Here is a 17,089-nt window from a genome sequence, read left to right as displayed (position 1 = left end):
ACAAACACAGATCAATAAAACATTTTTAATAATATATAAACAATTTCTTGTTATTTTAAAATTAAAAATAAATTTATTCTTGTGAGATTAGTATTTTAGTGTTATAAAAGTATTTGCGCAGTTTCTGTGAGCCTGTGTTCTCCTTCAAGCATCGCACACGGTGAACTTCACAGTGGTAAGGATGGCTGCTACCGTTGTGTTAGGAAGGTCACTTCTGCGATGTGCACGACAGACGATTTGCATCAATGCAGTGCGGTACAAATCCGAGGAAGAACCACGTAAGTCCTATCGCTGCAACACTATTGTGCTTCGGTTTCGTTTCTAGCACCGTGCCGAGAATAAGGACGATGCAAGCCGTGTGTCGGACACCGGCTAAGCCTAGCCGCACGCATTGGAAACTACTGCATTTCACTTTTTAGCTCAGAAGTGCACCTCCTTTACATCTGATTGCCTGACTGCATTCTAACCTACCTTGCGAGTGTGGCTTAAGCCCAGGGACTGCGCATTGGCGGAGTTTAAACAGCCCGTAAACACGCCGCTGATCGACTCGAGACGATGTGTTGCCGGCTTTTATGAATGTATGAAACAACATTGTTGATGCGAAAGTGTCTGCTAGTGCCACTGGTCGCATTATTTGAGTGCGCATCACTGCAGTTTATAGCGGTGGACTGATTGTGAGATATTTATCTTATTGAGCACTTGTTGTACTGCATGGTGCTTCCTGGCATCTGATATCGAGGCACTGCTTTGAGTTGGCAGCAAACTAGGACCGTGATCACAGTTACAGTTCGTAGTTAAAGCAAAGCTAACTGTAACAGTTTGCTGCTGCTAGTAACCTGACGAGCACAGTGGTTAGTTTAGGGGGCGTAGAACCCGATTGCTCCCAACTTCATCAGCCATGAATTTGTATTCCTTAAGATATCAGAGATAAGTAAAACTTTCAAATGTGACGGCGGAACATCACACTTATTCGCGTTATTTTCTTTCTAGGACTGTACTCGGGCATGGAATACGCCACTGGACGCGAGAAGCAGGAGCTTCTAGCCCATGCAGCTGGAAACGATGTGCGTTCATATATTTATTGGAATGGTTTGAATGCTGAGATTGCTTCAGCAATGTGGTATTTTGCCGTGGCACTGTGGAGCCATACATGGAAAAGACTGCACTGTGATCAGTGCATGACAGAGAAAACATGTGCTTGACTGTAATTTGGTATTTTATGGTTAAACGTCAATATTGCATCTGCTGTTATAACTGCTGCTTCTGCAAAAGCAAGAGGGTGTGGCGCCCGTACACTGAAACTCCTTTCACACAACCAGGAATGAACTGGTTTCAAAAATATTACAAGAGGCATGGAGGGGGTAACTGCCCACGAAAAAGATTACAGACGGGGGCAGGTTTGTTCAGAGTTCTTGAGTTGTGATGGGTGGAGTGAAAAGTGCGAAATTTTAGGCCTGGTAGCGGTTTTCACTGCTTGTCATTGCACTCGAGCACTGCAGCGCAGCTGCATTGAACGACCGAAAGCCAGGGCCCAGTGCAAAACAAGTATGATAAGATCTCACATTGCTTGCCCCTCTGCACATCGCTGCGGCATGGGACAAGCGTGCTCACCTCTGCACAAATGGCAGGGCAGTTTACGGTAATGCCACTTCCTGCTGCTATGTAAAGCTGCTTACATGTGAGAGGCAACGCTTTGAGTCCTGCTAACCATTTGCACTTTAGCATTGAGGTCAGCTTCATTTTAAAGTATTGGTTTGGATGCCAGAGGACATTTCTAAGATTTCTAGTTTCACAAAGAGCAGTCTTTTTAATCGCGAGGAGCTTGTCGTGTGGACTGGGAACCCGAAGAGTTTGTTGCCAACCCCCTTAGTATTAGTCTTTATATAGGTCTTTATTTTTATATTTTTTTTACAAGAAATTCGCGCAAATACATGATTAAATGTGACTGCCTAACTGAAGAGCACGAGCAGATTTTTGTTACTTGCGTGCAGTACACTTTGAACAAATGACACTTTCAGTGCATGCTATCAGCAAAGCAAAAATAGGTGTCACTTGGAAATGATGTAGCATTACAAGACACCCTTGTGCGCCCATAGTCACTATGGACGCCGGCATCTGTGGTTTCAAGTCTGTCAATTCATTTCTGTGCTCTCGAAGGGTGCTTCATAATCCTATCCTATCCAGAACCAACTAGCCCAGCTGTCTACTTTTGGTGGAAGTGGCAGCAGTGATGATGGAAATAGCTTTTTTAATATATGAATACATAGAAAATGCAATTTAATTGCAAATACTGTCACTATGGGCTAATTTTGGGGTTTATTCGAGCGTCTTATTACTACACGCTGTTAACTACAAAATCCTCAGGATCCGGTATGAATTAACAAGTCCATAATGCACCGGTAAGGCAGATATGGTGGGCCGCGTAGACGGGGCAACTTTGAGGCTGACGGAAAAGTGCAAACACATTGTTAAAATAATTTTTTTATTATAAAGAAGTCACACCAAAATTCTGGATTTTTATTTTTGCCTTCGGAATTGTACAGAAGGCATTAATTAGTACAGAAGAGTCACCACGCAAGTTCATACTGCATACAGTAACTAGTTGATAATTGAATTTCTTCTTTCAGATGAGATCAAATTGGGCTCCTTGTTATGTGAGACATTTAAAGTCTTCTATAGAATAGCTGATTCAGTGTTTTAGTTACAAGATTAATGAACAAACAGCTACTATATTGATTATTTTTTATGCCTCACATGACCCGAAGCCCTTGGTGTCACAGTCACCATTAAGGTCTATTCAAGCTTGCAAATGCGACCCACTGGTCGCTTTCCAGACTTCTCTATCTTGATTGTTCACCATATAGAGTAAAGTAGACTTCATTCTTTTCAGCTGAGCCACTGATTGGTTACCAGTTTGCGACCAGCAGTTGCAAAGCTGGAAGACCTAGCACTACTCAAATGGCTTGTGAGTGTGGCTTTTCGACCAAAATGGTCACGCAACTTCCGCGGGTCAAAGTATGAGTGAGCCTTTAGATTGTAGGAGCCGAAATGGCTTGGGGGGGAATCAAATCAGTTATAATTTATTTACTGAATGTTGACAAATCCTATCTGGTGAAATATTTTTACTAATGTTATGTGAATCATTATGCAGAATGATTGCACAACCAAAAATATATCTTTACTGTTTTGAAGCTAGTCAGTGGTATCTTGTACTAATCTTTTGCTTTTCATGAAATATTGCTGCACAAATTGAAGTGTGTGCTTCATAGAAGCCTCCTTTTCATCCCGAAATACATACTGGAAAGCTGAGTCTTGCACACCTCCGAAGCTAAATGAAGCAGCTGAATGACATTGTAATAAAAAAACTTTTCGGGAGAGTTGTGATGTCATGCCAAATTTGAATTGAAATGTTTACTAAACTGGGATTATATTAAGCCTGAACATGTCCCAAACGTCGTTATGGCATGCAAGAATTTTAATTGCACTGGAAAGAAAATTTAGGTAGTTTGATGGATATCTAACCTGTGACCTTGGTCTGAGAGTCAAATGTGCTATCTCTGGACCATCAAAACATGTTTGGTCAACCTGTCTAAAAGGGAGCCTTGTCTGTCTTGTGGTAAATAAAGGAAAGTGTCCATGTCTATGCGCGAAGAGGGCCCCAGGCCTCTGAACGGGCCCAATAAAGCTCTCGTGTCGTGCCTTCAAGGCGGAGCCTAAGTGTCCTGAATATTCTAAATGTGTCGGTGTCTGCTGTCCGCTCACTTGCTTTGCCTCGTGCAGGATCCGTTCGACATGAAGGTCTTCAAGAGAGGTCCAGGCACCAAGGACAACCCAAACCTGATCCCATCCCACTTAGAGAAGCGTATGATTGGTTGCATTTGTAAGTAGCCCCTCCACTTGCCTTTTTAACGCTACAGTGTTGAAAGCACCATATACCAGAAATATCCAACTTGGCGTAGCAAATGAAAAAATATGTTCATGCCTCTCTGGCAGGTGGTAGTCGTCAGGTGACATGGTTCTGCACTTATTGGTATTCAGGTTGTTTGTAAATTATCAGCTCCACGCAAAGCTGTCAAATTTAACTCTAATACTGAATGGTTGAACGGTTGTTTTTAAAGATAAGATGGATGCAAAGCATTATTGTATGCCGTTGGGGCTGTGATTACAAGTTTGGTTCCTTTAAGTGCTTGAATTAAAGTGTGAGGTACAGGTCTTGTCATAGGGCTTTTCATTTAACTGAGCTTTTCCATTTTCTGCCATTTCCTCGTTTCAGGTGAAGAGGATCAGACTCACATCAACTGGATGTGGCTGCACCGAGGGGACCCAAAGCGCTGCGAGTGTGGATACTGGTTCAAGATTGTGGATGCAAAACCATTGTAGCAAGCATTGCCTCAGGCCTAGTCGAGAATAGACCACTGTTTTTTCTTAAGGCAGGAACGCAGCGCAATCTAGGAGTATGGCAGTGCTGCATGCAAGCACAGCACAATGTTTGTTTTGTTTCCCGGTGGCAAGGAATAAAAAAAGAACTGCCAAGTTTCACACGTCGTCACCCTGTTGCTTTGTTTTCAATGCAAAGTTTGCTTCAGCGCAAATTTGACTTGCGCGCGCGCAGAACAAAAAGCGACTGCATTCAAGGTTTCCCTCCGTGCTGATGAGTATCATCATCATCAGGTATCCGCCGCTTTTCTTATTGTTTGCTTATGGAACTATTGAGACATGAGAACACTATAACATAAGCTTGCGTCATTTGCGCTTTGAAGATTGTAGCAATGGTAGTCGCTACTAATGCATGGTTCAAGACAGATAAATGGGTGAATTCCGGGGCTAAATGCGTTTAATCGAGCGATCGGGCCGTATTTAGCCACGTTAACGTTGCTCCAAATTGCTACCAACATCGCGATTCATGGGCTCGATGTGAGCTGCGACAAAAAAAAAAAAATTGCACTTGCTCGAGTGGGTACGTCTGAATTAAAGCGTAAACTGCGTAAACGGTCAGTTTCAGTTTCGGGTGGTTTCGGACGACGTGGAGTGGCATGTAAGCAATGTAAGTACTAAACGGCGGTTTCAACTTCGGCGGCCGAAATTTGACGTCACCTTTCGGTTTCAGCATGGCGTCTTGCGGCTGGTGTTTGGGCTGACTGCTAGGCCAACTTCAGAATCTCGTCACGGCGCGCCGATTCTAGCGTTGTCACTGTGCGAACGATGTCAATCAGGTAACGGAGAGAATGCGCACAGGTTCGAACACAGGCGAAATGTTTATCACCCGTGCTTTGGAGAAGATACTAAACGATCGGGAGATCAAGCGATCCTATCACTCGCAACTGAGGAAAGCCTGTGAGCTCGCACTCGGTAAGTGGACTCTGAAATCTGCTTGTTTCGTCGCAGCGCAGCATGTTATTTTTTTCTTCGTTTTGCTCACTCGTCGTTGTTTACGCTGTTGTTCGAACCACGTCCACCGCCTCGTGTCGTCCCGGCTAGATAAGTTTTTCCTGTGTGTGGGGCCTGCTTTGCTTCAGTGGAGAACGAGACGTGATCCGAGAGCAGGTGTTTCGATCTCGCGTAGTTTTTGTTTTTGAAGTTGCGTTCGAGGTGTGAGGATTTGCAGTAGCGCTTTTAATTACGCTAAAAGATTAGGTCAAGTGTTTCTGTGCCAAGTGCTTTAGCCGGGAGCTGCAATTGACGTACCGCGTCTGATTGAATTCATGATATGCGCAGCTTTTCGGACCGTGCCCATTTTCTTTTAGTTATTATTTGTTCGCCGCGCCGGAACCATCTGGAGCTCTATTCAGCATTGATGTTTATATTTTCCCTGCAAGGTCCCTGCGCCGTTGCGACGACTGATTGTCGCTACTTGTCCCGCTGGAGTGTTCGTGTCATATTACACATAGTTGCTCCAGACTTCGTGGCCGAAATTGTTTCGTTCGCGTGCGTATCCGCGTGTCGGAAGACGATTTGCGCTACCTTGACAGTTCGTTTTGTCGTTCTGTTTGCCTCTGTTCACTCTTGCATTACATGCTTTGGGTTAATATGTCGATTGCATTTCATCAACCTTTGCCGATTTGTTTTGTCGGTTGTCATTGGCATACGTTCGCGGTCAGCCAGTCAAGCCGCTAGACATTTATTCCTTTTATCTTCTAGTTCGTTACTGATTGTATTTCAAAAGACCGCTGGCATGCACTTTTTATGGTGCATGACAGGTTGTACTTTTTTTATGTTAGGTATTTTATATTTATGTTATGTAATGCCAACTACAGAGAAACTTGACTCTGCTGTCACGTTCGCGTAACGCGACATGTAAACAATATTTTCAAGTAGATAAAACATGAAACGTCACATTGTTATAATAAATGAATAGTATGACTGTCTTTGTCAGCGGACTAGCTAATTGCTGTTATTACCTTTCTGAACCGCCGAGGACAGGAGAGACGTCATGCGAGTTGTTTACATACCTCTGAACTATCCAGGCTCATTTTCTTTCACTTACCTTTCTATGACCTTGAGGGACAAGAGTGTTTTCAGAATGCTGCTAAAACAGTCATTGTAAGCTAATACAGTGGGAGGAAAAATGCACTAATATATGCACACTAGCGAAATATGAGAAAATATATCAGAAACAAGGATAATGCAAATATTTGATTCACTTTTGATTGACATTCCACTGCCTGACTGGCTTGGGAGACACGAGTTTTAACACGACTTCATTATTTTCCTAAACACCTATTATGCTGCTGGCTCGCTTTGTTGGCGATCAACAAATATAGTTGCAGCAGGCACGCAGTGTTGCCGGACATTACTGATTCTGCCGAAATCATTTAATTCCGGTCATTTTTGCTTCTTACACTGCATCCTATTAATGCCATGCAAGAATTCATTATGTGCAGTGCAGCCTAACATATTGTTGCTTAGCACGAGCAACCAATACCTTTTAGGTTTCTAAGATATGCTATGATTGATATAAGTGCTTTTTACACATTCTATCTGTTGTTCAGGTGATTGATGTTTCTAATTAGGTACTACTGCACTGACTGACTTTTTTGCTTTTTTTTTTTTTGCAGAAGAGATCAAAAATGAAATCAAGAACCAAGCACCTGGGTATGTAGCTGCGTATTTTTTTTTTTTTTTTTAGGCTACTTCTAATTTATTTGGAAGCTTGTTATCATGCCTAGTAACATTACGCCATGCACTTTTGATTGCACCTTTAAGGCATTGCACTTAGGTCGTATATTTCCTGATTGAATGAATGAATCTAAATTTATTGAAAACGAGTATTGCATTTATATTGGGTCATTTTCTTTGCTGCGTGTATGTACCAGGCTTAGCACCTGATCTGTCATAATGCTATAACATTATCCTAGGTACTCTGATGGGATCACTAGTTCATATTTTGCTCTCCCTTATTCCTGTACGAAGTTGCAGACTAAATAAAACTTTATGAGGTTGAACTTAGTCAAAGTAAAGGCTGCACAGACGTAGCTTTTTTTGAGATGTAAATTGATGGGGGAAGTTTTCTGAAAGTTCTGTTTGGTGGTCGTAGTGTATTTGGAAAGCTTCTTAGGCCACGTGTGAATGGAGCAGTTATCGAGTCATGCAGATGAAAAAAATCTACTCTGTGCTAAACATGCAGTGGGTAATGATAATAACAGTGAGCTTAAAAGCAGTGAGATTATCCAAGAGAGGGCCTGGGATTATCCAGTTGTGAGGGCTTGGGCGAGGACTTAAGGCTGAAAAAAGGCTGGGCGGAAGTTGGGCGAGGCGTCCGGCATTGAACAGGGCTCAGGTAGGGGAGACAAACTTTATTAACGAGGCATAGTGCCCCACTACCCAGCTTTACGTCTCCGCGCCGAAGAAGCGTTCAACTGTCACTCAGCACACACACACCACACTAGGCTTGGCCGCTTGGCCTCGCTATTCACAAAGGGGCCTGGGAACTTATGACAAGCACTGCACCATGAAAGGCAGTGTTTACATTAGAAGTCGTTGCTGGTGCTATAATTTGCAAAGGGGGGAGGGGAGTGGAAGGGCACGGGGCTGAAACTTTTCCACTTAAGACAGAAAACTAACTGTGCCATAAGCATCAGTGTTAGTGGAATGCCATTAATAATCTGTGTAGTGGGGGGATGGAAGAATAGGGTAGATGTGGAGGTTGTTGGGATATATATGTACTGTGGAACCTTGGTAAATCAGACTTGCTTGGTTAAAAACCTCAGCTTATTTTAACTGACGGCTGTCGTTGGATCAAGTTCCCTTCAAACCCAACAAAACTAAAAAAAAAAAAAAACATTCAGTTCTCTGTGAGATTGAATTATCAAGGGTTAACTGTGCGTAAGAAGCCTAGGAAACCCGAAATAAATATCTTCTTTCTAGTTTAGAGACTGAGGTCAGTTCAGTTATCACTTAAGTAGAAGAATTTGCAGAAAGTAGATATAAAGGCAGAATGCTTATAACCACAGCTGAAGCTATGAGTGCCGATGCTGACTTTCTCTAACTGTACTTTTGGGCTTGTTTCATCGTTATTTCAGATTAGTGCACACAATTTTGCCGGCAGCAGTAGCTAGAGATGGTTGCCCCTCAGCTGCTTTGCGCTGTCATGTTTGCACTCCAACGGCTTATCTAAGCGAGGCCTGCACGCAAAAACCACATTTAATGCTTCACTGACTGCTTGTTACTTGTTGCGTATGAACTTCTGTCAAACACCATACTGGAAAAAACCCCTCTGAGTGATGCTGGAGGCAGCCAAGCATTCTTGAGTGTATTAGATCTGCAGCTATCATTTCTGTAGCTCGTATGCTTCTGTCTCTTGCTGCATGCGACACAATTGATGCCTAGTAGGTTCCAGTACTATATTCTGGAACATTGCTGGAACATTTAGGCTGCGAAACCCAAGATTGCGGGACTGAATCCCGGCCATGGTGGCTGCATTTCGATGGAGGCGAAAAGCAAGGTGCCCGTGTGCTGTGCGATATCAGTACACGTTAAAGAAGCCCAGGTAGTCGAAATTTCTGGAGCCTTCCACAACGGCGTCCCTTATAGCCTGGGTCACTTTGGGACGCTAAAATCTTGTAAAGTAAACCGAATTATTTAGCTTTGAAAGACATTTTTGTATTAAGCACGTGACAGCACGGGAGGAAGAAGCATTGATATTGCTTTTGCTCCTGGGCCATTTATTTTTTTATTTGAAAACTCAGTTTGAGCAGAAGTTGGCAGATTGGCACTTCTATGATACGAATGGCCCCTGAGATTTTTCTGTCACTTAGGATGAATTGTTTTCCCCGGAAACAAGTGACAACTTTTGGAATTATTCAGCCGTGAATGAGCACACCTGTCTGGTGCATTTTCTCGCTACACTTGGGAGCAAGACTAAAGCAGGTGCAGTGCACTGTTTCATATGTGTTGTCAGGTACCATCGTGCATTGAGTTTGAAAGTTCTACCACAGGTGTTATGTTGTCATGTTTTAATAATTATGGAAAATCTTAGACACGCCAGTGAGGGTCCTAATGGTTCTTGCTGCAGTTTTCAAACATGCATCTCTCTCCGGCTGCTGGCATTCTCTTTAGACTTCTTGGAAAAAGTTGAAAGTCATTTTCAGGGTTGTTCTTTTGAGCTTCTTGTTGACCTTCTCCCCAGCTGGTTTTTCGAAGTTAGCTGAGTTGCCACAGCACCTTTGTGGACTGGAAAGTTGGAAAAATGGCTAGTTCAAGCTGGTATATACTAGAAATTTACAGATTCATGCTTTATGAGCCACTTTCCCTGATATTAGCAGACTGGCTGTTATTTTGTCGTGTCCACTGACATGTATGGATGGATGGGTGCTATATAAATGGAAGCTGCAAGTTTGTACTGAAGAGTAAAGACAACTTTTCGAAGGGAAAATTACACTAGAAAATAAAAAATATCTAAGAAGTGTACTTGTCACTCATACCTGAGTGCTTATCACCCATACGTAGGATGTAGTCATTGGCTGAGTGCATGTGTCAGGTTTGTTGCCCTTCTTACCGGAGCTGTCCATATCTGCGTACTGGTGTAGAGAATATTCTCTATAGCGTCCCTCGCTGCCTGAGTCACTCTGGGACGGTAAACCCTATAAACGATGAACCATCACTTTGGTTAGTATTGAGCAATGCTAATAGCAGTTTACTTACATATGGAGCAGGGAAGAATGTGAGCGTGCATTTGCAGTGACCAGCAGCTGCAGGAGACGTCGTCGGCGCTGCCGCTGCCCAAGGGCCAGGCAGGGCTGGAGGCCGAGCGATACCTGCTTCCCTTTGAGCTGGCCTGCCAGTCCAAGTCGCCACGCATTGTCATGACGGCGCTAGACTGCATCCAGAAGCTCATCGCCTATGGCCACCTGACAGGCCACCTGCCGGACCCCATGGAGCCAGGAAAGCTGCTCATCGACCGCATCGTCGAGACCATCTGCGGCTGCTTCCAAGTGGGCTCCCATTTTGTGTTCTACAGTCATATATATGGCAGTATTGAAAGCCCACTGCTGGTGAATTTTATTCTTTTATGGCAAACGGTTTTAACCATTTCGCTCTCAGATGTTAATGGCCATCACGCCCCTGCTGGTATGTTTGTGACAGCAAAAGGGTTAAAGGACACCCCTTTGAATAGTAGCCAGTGTAACCGATGGCTGGTAATCATGGTAACCACCTTTTGGCCAGTAATCATGGAAGGAGGAGCAATGTTGCAGTGATGTTGCTCATAAAGTCTCTGAAACATGCCATGGCAATCCACTGCACTGAGTGGTTTCATAGGTGACAGTGTAGTTTCTCTGCCTCGTAAATCCTTCCACTACTGTCACCACCTCCAGAACTGCATCTTTTCGTACTCGGGCGTCGACATGCACCTGAATCCTGCCTACAGATGCCGCTATTCTCTAGGTTAAAAGCGCTAACAGATCGACGAAAAGCTCAGTTTGCGGTAACCTCGCTAGCGGCATGAGTGCTGTTTGGCTGGCGTTACCGCGGCTTCGCATAACCGTGATTGATGCTGCTCGTTCACAAAATATGCAGCAGATGCGGCGTTGGCCTATGTCGTCACCGGCTGCGCCTGTTGCCAGATCAGCAACTGGTTCACGAAGCAACGAAAATACTAGTTTTAAAACTATCTGCAGCTCCAATGCAGCTGAAACTTTGAGGTTTAGTTGCTTGGCACATCAGGAATAAGATGTAATAAACAGTTTACATTCCAAAATTGGTATCCTGACCCCTTTAACATGCTCAGAAAGAGCCTGGAAATCTGTTTTTACTACAGAAGTAATTGGATGAAGCGCTGAGTGTTTGTTTCAGAAACCATTTTAATTAGGTGACCAGTTAGGAAGTTTATGGGAACAAATTTTTTTGTGGGCTGATTCCAAACATGTCATTTAGTTTCGTGCAAATTAAGTCCTTGTGCATTTACTTAACATGTTGGGCAAAAGTGCTGAGCAGCTCCAAAATGGCGCACCCACTGTTCCTGCAGGGTCCCACAACTGACGACGGTGTCCAGCTGCAGATCATCAAGGCTCTGCTGACGGTAGTCACGAGCCAGTGGTGCGAGGTGCACGAGGGCAGCGTGCTGCAGCCCGTGCGCACATGCTACAACATCTACCTGGCCTCGCGAAATCTGGTCAACCAGACGACGGCCATCGCCACGCTCACCCAGATGCTCAATGTCATCTTTGCGCGCATGGAGGCCTGCTCGGCCTCTGCAAACGGCAACGCCACCGTCGGTGGCAGTGCGCACATCACGTCGTTGCCCGCCACGACCATTACCGCTCACACTGAACTGGGCACGGCCGACACAGACTCGCGGCACTCGGACACGATAGGCCCAGTACAGGATGTCAAGGACCAGCCGATAGAGAACTCCAGGTACAGTGGAAATCCAGACATAGTAATCGGTTGAGGACATACCGTATGGCTGTTCCTCTCAACACTGTAGCGGATCCAAAGGAAGCACATGTAAAATTTGGGTCATGGTTGTTTGTCGTAGGCATTATGGCTCTATAGGCTTTCATATTTCGAGTGCTATTTTGTTCAATTTCCAGTCCACATTCTCATGCAGAAACGGCACAGAAGTGGCCATGAGAAAAAAGCAGATTGTGATTGCCAGTGTTCTTCATATGCCCAGTAATATACAGCAAATTCGGTATATCCAGTTTCAATATAACTGGGATGGACAGTTTATCTACCTCTGCTGCCATAATCCTGCACAGTGCTTGTCTGTTGGAACCTAGCAGTTGCATATTTGAGGGGTGGGCTGCAGGAAAAACGTTAATGACATTTCTGGAACATGCTTCTGGCCAAACCTGTGAAACATGTATCCGGTATACCACGCTATCCGTATAAGACTGGCTCACAAAAATGTAGCAGCCAGGAAAATACACCGCATGAGAACATAGCACTTGGATTCTGCTATATTAGGCCTACTGCATTGGTCGGGTGTCGCAGTGAAGTGCGAAATCTGCAGTGAATTCGAAAATTTTCAGTGTGTGTAATAGCTTTTGAATGTTTGGAAATTTCTATTAGTATCAGATTTTTGTTTTGAATGTAAATCAAATAACCGACATGTATTCGATTCATATTCAAAATTTCGAATATTCATACATCCATAGTTTTTGCCAGAGCCACAGCGGAAAGTTCTTTTAATTCCGAAGCTGCTTCTAATTTGGAGTTCAGTATTGTTACCAGTTTATCATCAACACAGTATATATTGTGTCAAAATAATGCAGGCGTTAATTTCTGTGGTGCCTTTGTTGTTGAAGTTAGTGAACAAGTGGCCTCTTGCCTTCTGATTGGTTTGTGCTGGTTATTCCACGAGGGAGGGAGCGTATTATTTTGCATCGCAACCTGTGGAGCATTTCTTTGTGCAATGTAGTCACTGAGCCTAGCCTTGTTTACCTTAGAATAAAGGTTGTGTGAACACGCACACATCGTCACGGTTTGACTTAACACTCTAGATACAGTCGAACCCGGTTATATCGAACCCGGATATATCGAATTTTGGTTATATCGAACTCATGGAATATCCCCTTGAAGATCCCATGTAAAAGTATAGGAAAGCCGCGTCATATATCGAACTCAATTTCACCGGTCTTCTATATATCGAACTCCGCACCACGCCCAAAAAAAAAGGTGGCATCACCCTTGGCCGTTTGCCGCGTGACGTTTTCAAGCCATGCGCGGAAGCAATGAGGGGACAGTTCGGCGACGGCTGGTCTGGGCAGCGCCGCGCCCATCTGCAGTTATCCTTTCCCGCGCGCCAGTACACCACGTTTGCAAGACATGTGCATGGGTGTGCCCATTCTTTTGCCGAGCTATCTCTTTCCTTCAGCACAAGCTTACGCATGCGTCAAGCCAGCTCAGCCCGTTTTCAGACAGACGTCGGACGCTTTCTCCAGTGTGTGTTGCGAACACTTTGCGCGCGGCGGCTGACGTGGCTATGGCGCCTGCAGACGTTAAGAAGCGGCAGATCTCTCCCTCTCTCTTTGTGCATGTTTTCTTTTTTTTTTTTTGCGAGAGTCATCCATTCTTATCGCTGTGCTGTACGCGGGGCGTAGCGTAAGATATGGCCGGCTGCGGACTTTAAAAAGCAGCAGGTTTTCCTTTTTTTTTTTAGGGGGGGGAGTCGTTTATCCTTGCACGTATGAATCAACGAAAGCACATGGTCAGCTGCGATCATGATGCCCGCTCCAAGCGCTGCGTGATATATGGAACCAGGCTTGTGCAATCAAGCCATCACGAGCACTTTGCCAAGTTTGCACCCCGCCACCGCAGGAGCTATCAAAAGATAAACACGCCGCTCTGCGCCTTGACGTTATCGCTGCACAGCATCTTGGCACGCTGCCAAGAAATGAGCTGTGGATGAGACGACCGAAACGGAGTGGTGCGCGCCTTCGACATGCAGCGAAAACGCTCGCGATTTCTGCCGCGGCGACACAGAAACCTTGTTCCGAGCTGCCACGGTGGCTCGAGCGGCCAGAGGGACGCAGTTCCAACATGTTGTAAATTTTTTGCTCTGTCGCAGCCGCTTGTGGCTGAGATCGCTCAATCGCTTGCATGTGAGCGAGCTGGCCTTAACGCTTTTTTTTTTTTCTTTTTCCAAATTCTCGGGTGCAAAAGTGAAGGGTGGGTTCATTATGCGAGTGGGTTGATTACGCGACAAATACGGTATCGTTTTTTCGCATCGTAAGTGCCGTCACAAGCCGATTTCTGTATATCGAATTATCGATATATCGAACTATTTCGCGATCCCCTTTGAATTCGATATATCCGGGTTCGACTGTAATGCAGAGCGGTGGGAGGGAGGGGGATACCAAAAATTACGACGGACTTTACCGACTAAAGTAGTGAAAAGCGAAAGCCTGAATGCCGCATTCTGCTGCGCAACTTACACTAATCAGTAATAATTATTGATTAGTTAATTATTCGATTACTTAATTAATCTCCTATTATAAAATAAATAATGTCATGAATTACTGATTGACATATGACCATTTAAGGCACGCATTCGCACATACTATGGTGGTGCTCTGGGATTGGTCGAGACCTCTATGAAGTCGTCCCACCTCGGCCAATCAGAACGCCTCAAAAGTGGGACACATTTTGTCCACGACAGCATGAGCCATTAAAGGCTTTCGCCTTAATAAACGCGTAGCATTCAAAGCGTTTTCAAGCCCTTACCAAAATTGAGATTTTAGCGGCTTGCTTGTGGCCGTCCTCATTTTTTGTTTTCCATTTCTTACGCTTAGTTTATATTTCACATTGACTGCTACAAGAAAATCTTGTTGATTTGGCCTTCAAGGGAGCATGGAAAATTTTCGGGTTATCGAAAAGCTCTAATGATCGGATAGCCCTGAAGGATGGCAAAAGATCATTTTAATCGCAGTAATTATCGGATGAATGCCTATGTGGTGAAGCTTGCTCAAGATGCAATGGTTGAGCAATACTGACAAACACAGAGGAAGCATGTGTATGCAGGAGAGAGAAATATGCACTGGCCAATGTGACGCTATGATGATGTAACGAATCGTACCTCGGTGTCACCCTCCATTCGAATTAATCAGTGCTAGCCCACCCATGTTTGAATTAACGGGCGTCGGCCGGTACTACGCTCATAATTAGAATTGTTTGAATTCCCATATTAATGGGGGGAGGGGGGTCTAATAATGAAATTTTACTTTATTAGCTGAGCTAGTGCAGGGTGCTTGTTATGCATTTGGGCAGTGTGAGATAGTAGTCTAGAATGTTTTGTGTTTTAGCGAACGTTCGTTATTCGGTTTCGTGACGTGATTTTTCTGGAAATGAGGGGATCTCATACTCTTTTTCCTTCTTAAGCTGTTGTTAATCCCTTTTGTATCGTTTCGTGCATGTCCATGCCTGGCATGAGACATGTTCACTTGGGTTTATTGTTGCTGTTGTCATGGGCAGCTGTTATGGGAATTTTAAGTTGAATCCTGAAATGCATCGTAGGTGAGTTTGGCGTGAGTGTTGAATGGCTTTTTTCCTTTTTCATCTGTTACAGCTCAGCAATACCTACATCTGTTTCTGAGCCCTCGCAGACCCCACCTCCCCCAGTGTCAGCAGCCGCAGAAGACAGTGCTGCTGAGGATGACGACACCAGTAGCGTGACGGATGACCGGAGTCATGGGGTGAGCTGTTTTGTTCAGATATAGAGATTGTAGTGCTCTTGCATGCACCTTAAGGGCTTATTTCTAATGCGGTAGCATTAAAGGTCTTGTTCAATAGAAAATAACCCAAGTTGTTCATTTGAAATGGAAGGGTGGGATAAGAATCAGACTTCCAGAGCTCTTCGATGCCGAGCCAGGCTTTCTGCTTATAGGCCGGCACTTTTTTTTCTTCTTTGTTGCTTGCTTAGGCAACGCCATGCAAATACAAATCAGTATGCGCAACACATCAGTCCCACACAATATGCATGTTCATATTAAAATTTCCTCGGGCATGCCAGATCATTAAGAATGCTTACTCACTCACGGTGTTTGCTTCGCAATCAATACACTTATCTGATAAACAAAACAGTTTCAATGAAGTTATCGCATGACGAACAACCATTCTTGTCTTCGGCAAACTGCGAAGGCTCAGGACCATAAGCATAGCAAACGGTACACCTTAATCACTTTCAATGGGGAGATGTCAAATTTCATATGGGTTTGTGGGAGTTCTTCTTTTAAGAGTAGGCCGTAGAATATCTCAATGAAAGATGGCCTACCAGCAATCTACAAAGGCATGTTCAACTGTGTTTTTTTTTTTTTTACACAATGAGCAGTTAGTCGTCGACGGTACGAAGATCCCTTTCTTTTGAAGCCATGTCTTAGCAAGAAGGGGGTTAGAATGCAGCTGAAAGAAAAATGTTTTACCAGCTAGTGTCCTAGCTAGAAGGACGCACAGGCAAATTTGTATGGCTTGGTTAAAGTGGGGCTTACAGTGCAGTCCACTTATAATGATATTGGGAAAACTGGAAAATCCTATCATTATAACCGATTATCATTATATCTGGACCAGGGAAAAAAAGAAAAAAGAAAAAACACATACCGCATATTTTTTCTTGCATGTAGGCTTGCCTACTTACCAGTGATGAGTAAATCGGGTTGATCAATGCTAATCATCCTGAAGAACACTAAACACTTTATTACAGGATGCATCAATAGCCATAAAATAACTTGATACTTAAAAAAGCCGGAAATTCGCACTCGAGCAGCAGCTGAAGCTTGACAATCGCTGTGTGCATCGTTCTAAGTAGCACGTTTGCTGGCGGCAGTCCTTCTTGCGTGCATGAAACTGATTAGCGACTCGATGAACTGTAGGCATGACATCCCCAGCCTTGATGATCGTTAAAATCATAGAGTGCGAATGCCCGTATTTTTTCATGAGGCTTGCAACCTTGAAACCTGCCAGAAATCCCAATGAATCTGCCATTTTCGTCACAAGTGCTATCACGCCGTCCATGTGGTCAGCGCCATCTTCCACGATTGTGATAACGATGACGATGCGGCCGCACCCTTTGGGCGGCGACAGACAGGAATTGTGGTGATGATAGGGTTCATTTCCTAACCGCACGCAATGGCGTTCGCGGATTTCTCCACAACAG

The 17,089-nt window shown here is 44.3% G+C and overlaps 2 protein-coding genes across 3 annotated transcripts in view; both read left to right on the top strand.

Moving 5' to 3' along the window:
• Positions 1-126: 126 nt before the first annotated feature.
• Positions 127-4,539, top strand: LOC146178741 (cytochrome c oxidase subunit 5B, mitochondrial-like). Its single transcript, XM_084578505.1, has 4 exons — positions 127-278; positions 991-1,064; positions 3,781-3,880; positions 4,274-4,539. The coding sequence occupies exons 1-4, from the start codon at positions 182-184 to the stop codon at positions 4,378-4,380; spliced, it is 378 nt and encodes a 125-aa protein (XP_084434631.1). The 5' UTR covers positions 127-181; the 3' UTR covers positions 4,381-4,539.
• Positions 4,540-5,080: 541 nt separating this feature from the next.
• Positions 5,081-17,089, top strand: part of Sec71 (ADP ribosylation factor guanine nucleotide exchange factor Sec71) — a 65,686-nt gene continuing 53,677 nt past the window's right edge. For both annotated transcript variants that reach the window (XM_084578496.1, XM_084578495.1), the window contains exons 1-5: positions 5,081-5,349; positions 7,056-7,092; positions 10,178-10,430; positions 11,462-11,853; positions 15,506-15,632. In XM_084578496.1, coding sequence (XP_084434622.1) covers positions 5,226-5,349; positions 7,056-7,092; positions 10,178-10,430; positions 11,462-11,853; positions 15,506-15,632 — 933 coding nt within the window. In that variant the 5' untranslated portion in view covers positions 5,081-5,225. The remainder of the gene's footprint in view (positions 5,350-7,055; positions 7,093-10,177; positions 10,431-11,461; positions 11,854-15,505; positions 15,633-17,089) is intronic.

This window comes from Amblyomma maculatum, chromosome 9, assembly GCF_055883805.1.
Source record: "Amblyomma maculatum isolate TAMU_Amacu chromosome 9, ASM5588380v1, whole genome shotgun sequence".
Taxonomy (NCBI): domain Eukaryota; kingdom Metazoa; phylum Arthropoda; class Arachnida; order Ixodida; family Ixodidae; genus Amblyomma; species Amblyomma maculatum.
The sequence above is the reverse complement of the archived record's forward strand: the minus strand, read 5'-3'. Positions and strand labels throughout refer to the sequence as shown.

Excerpts from the sequence above, each read along its gene's own strand:
- LOC146178741 (XM_084578505.1), top strand. The coding sequence starts at position 182 with ATGGCTGCTACCGTTGTGTTAGGAAGGTCACTTCTGCGATGTGCACGA. Across the intron at positions 279-990 it reads CAAATCCGAGGAAGAACCAC|GACTGTACTCGGGCATGGAA; the intron begins GTAAGTCCTATC and ends TTTTCTTTCTAG. Across the intron at positions 3,881-4,273 it reads GCGTATGATTGGTTGCATTT|GTGAAGAGGATCAGACTCAC; the intron begins GTAAGTAGCCCC and ends TCCTCGTTTCAG.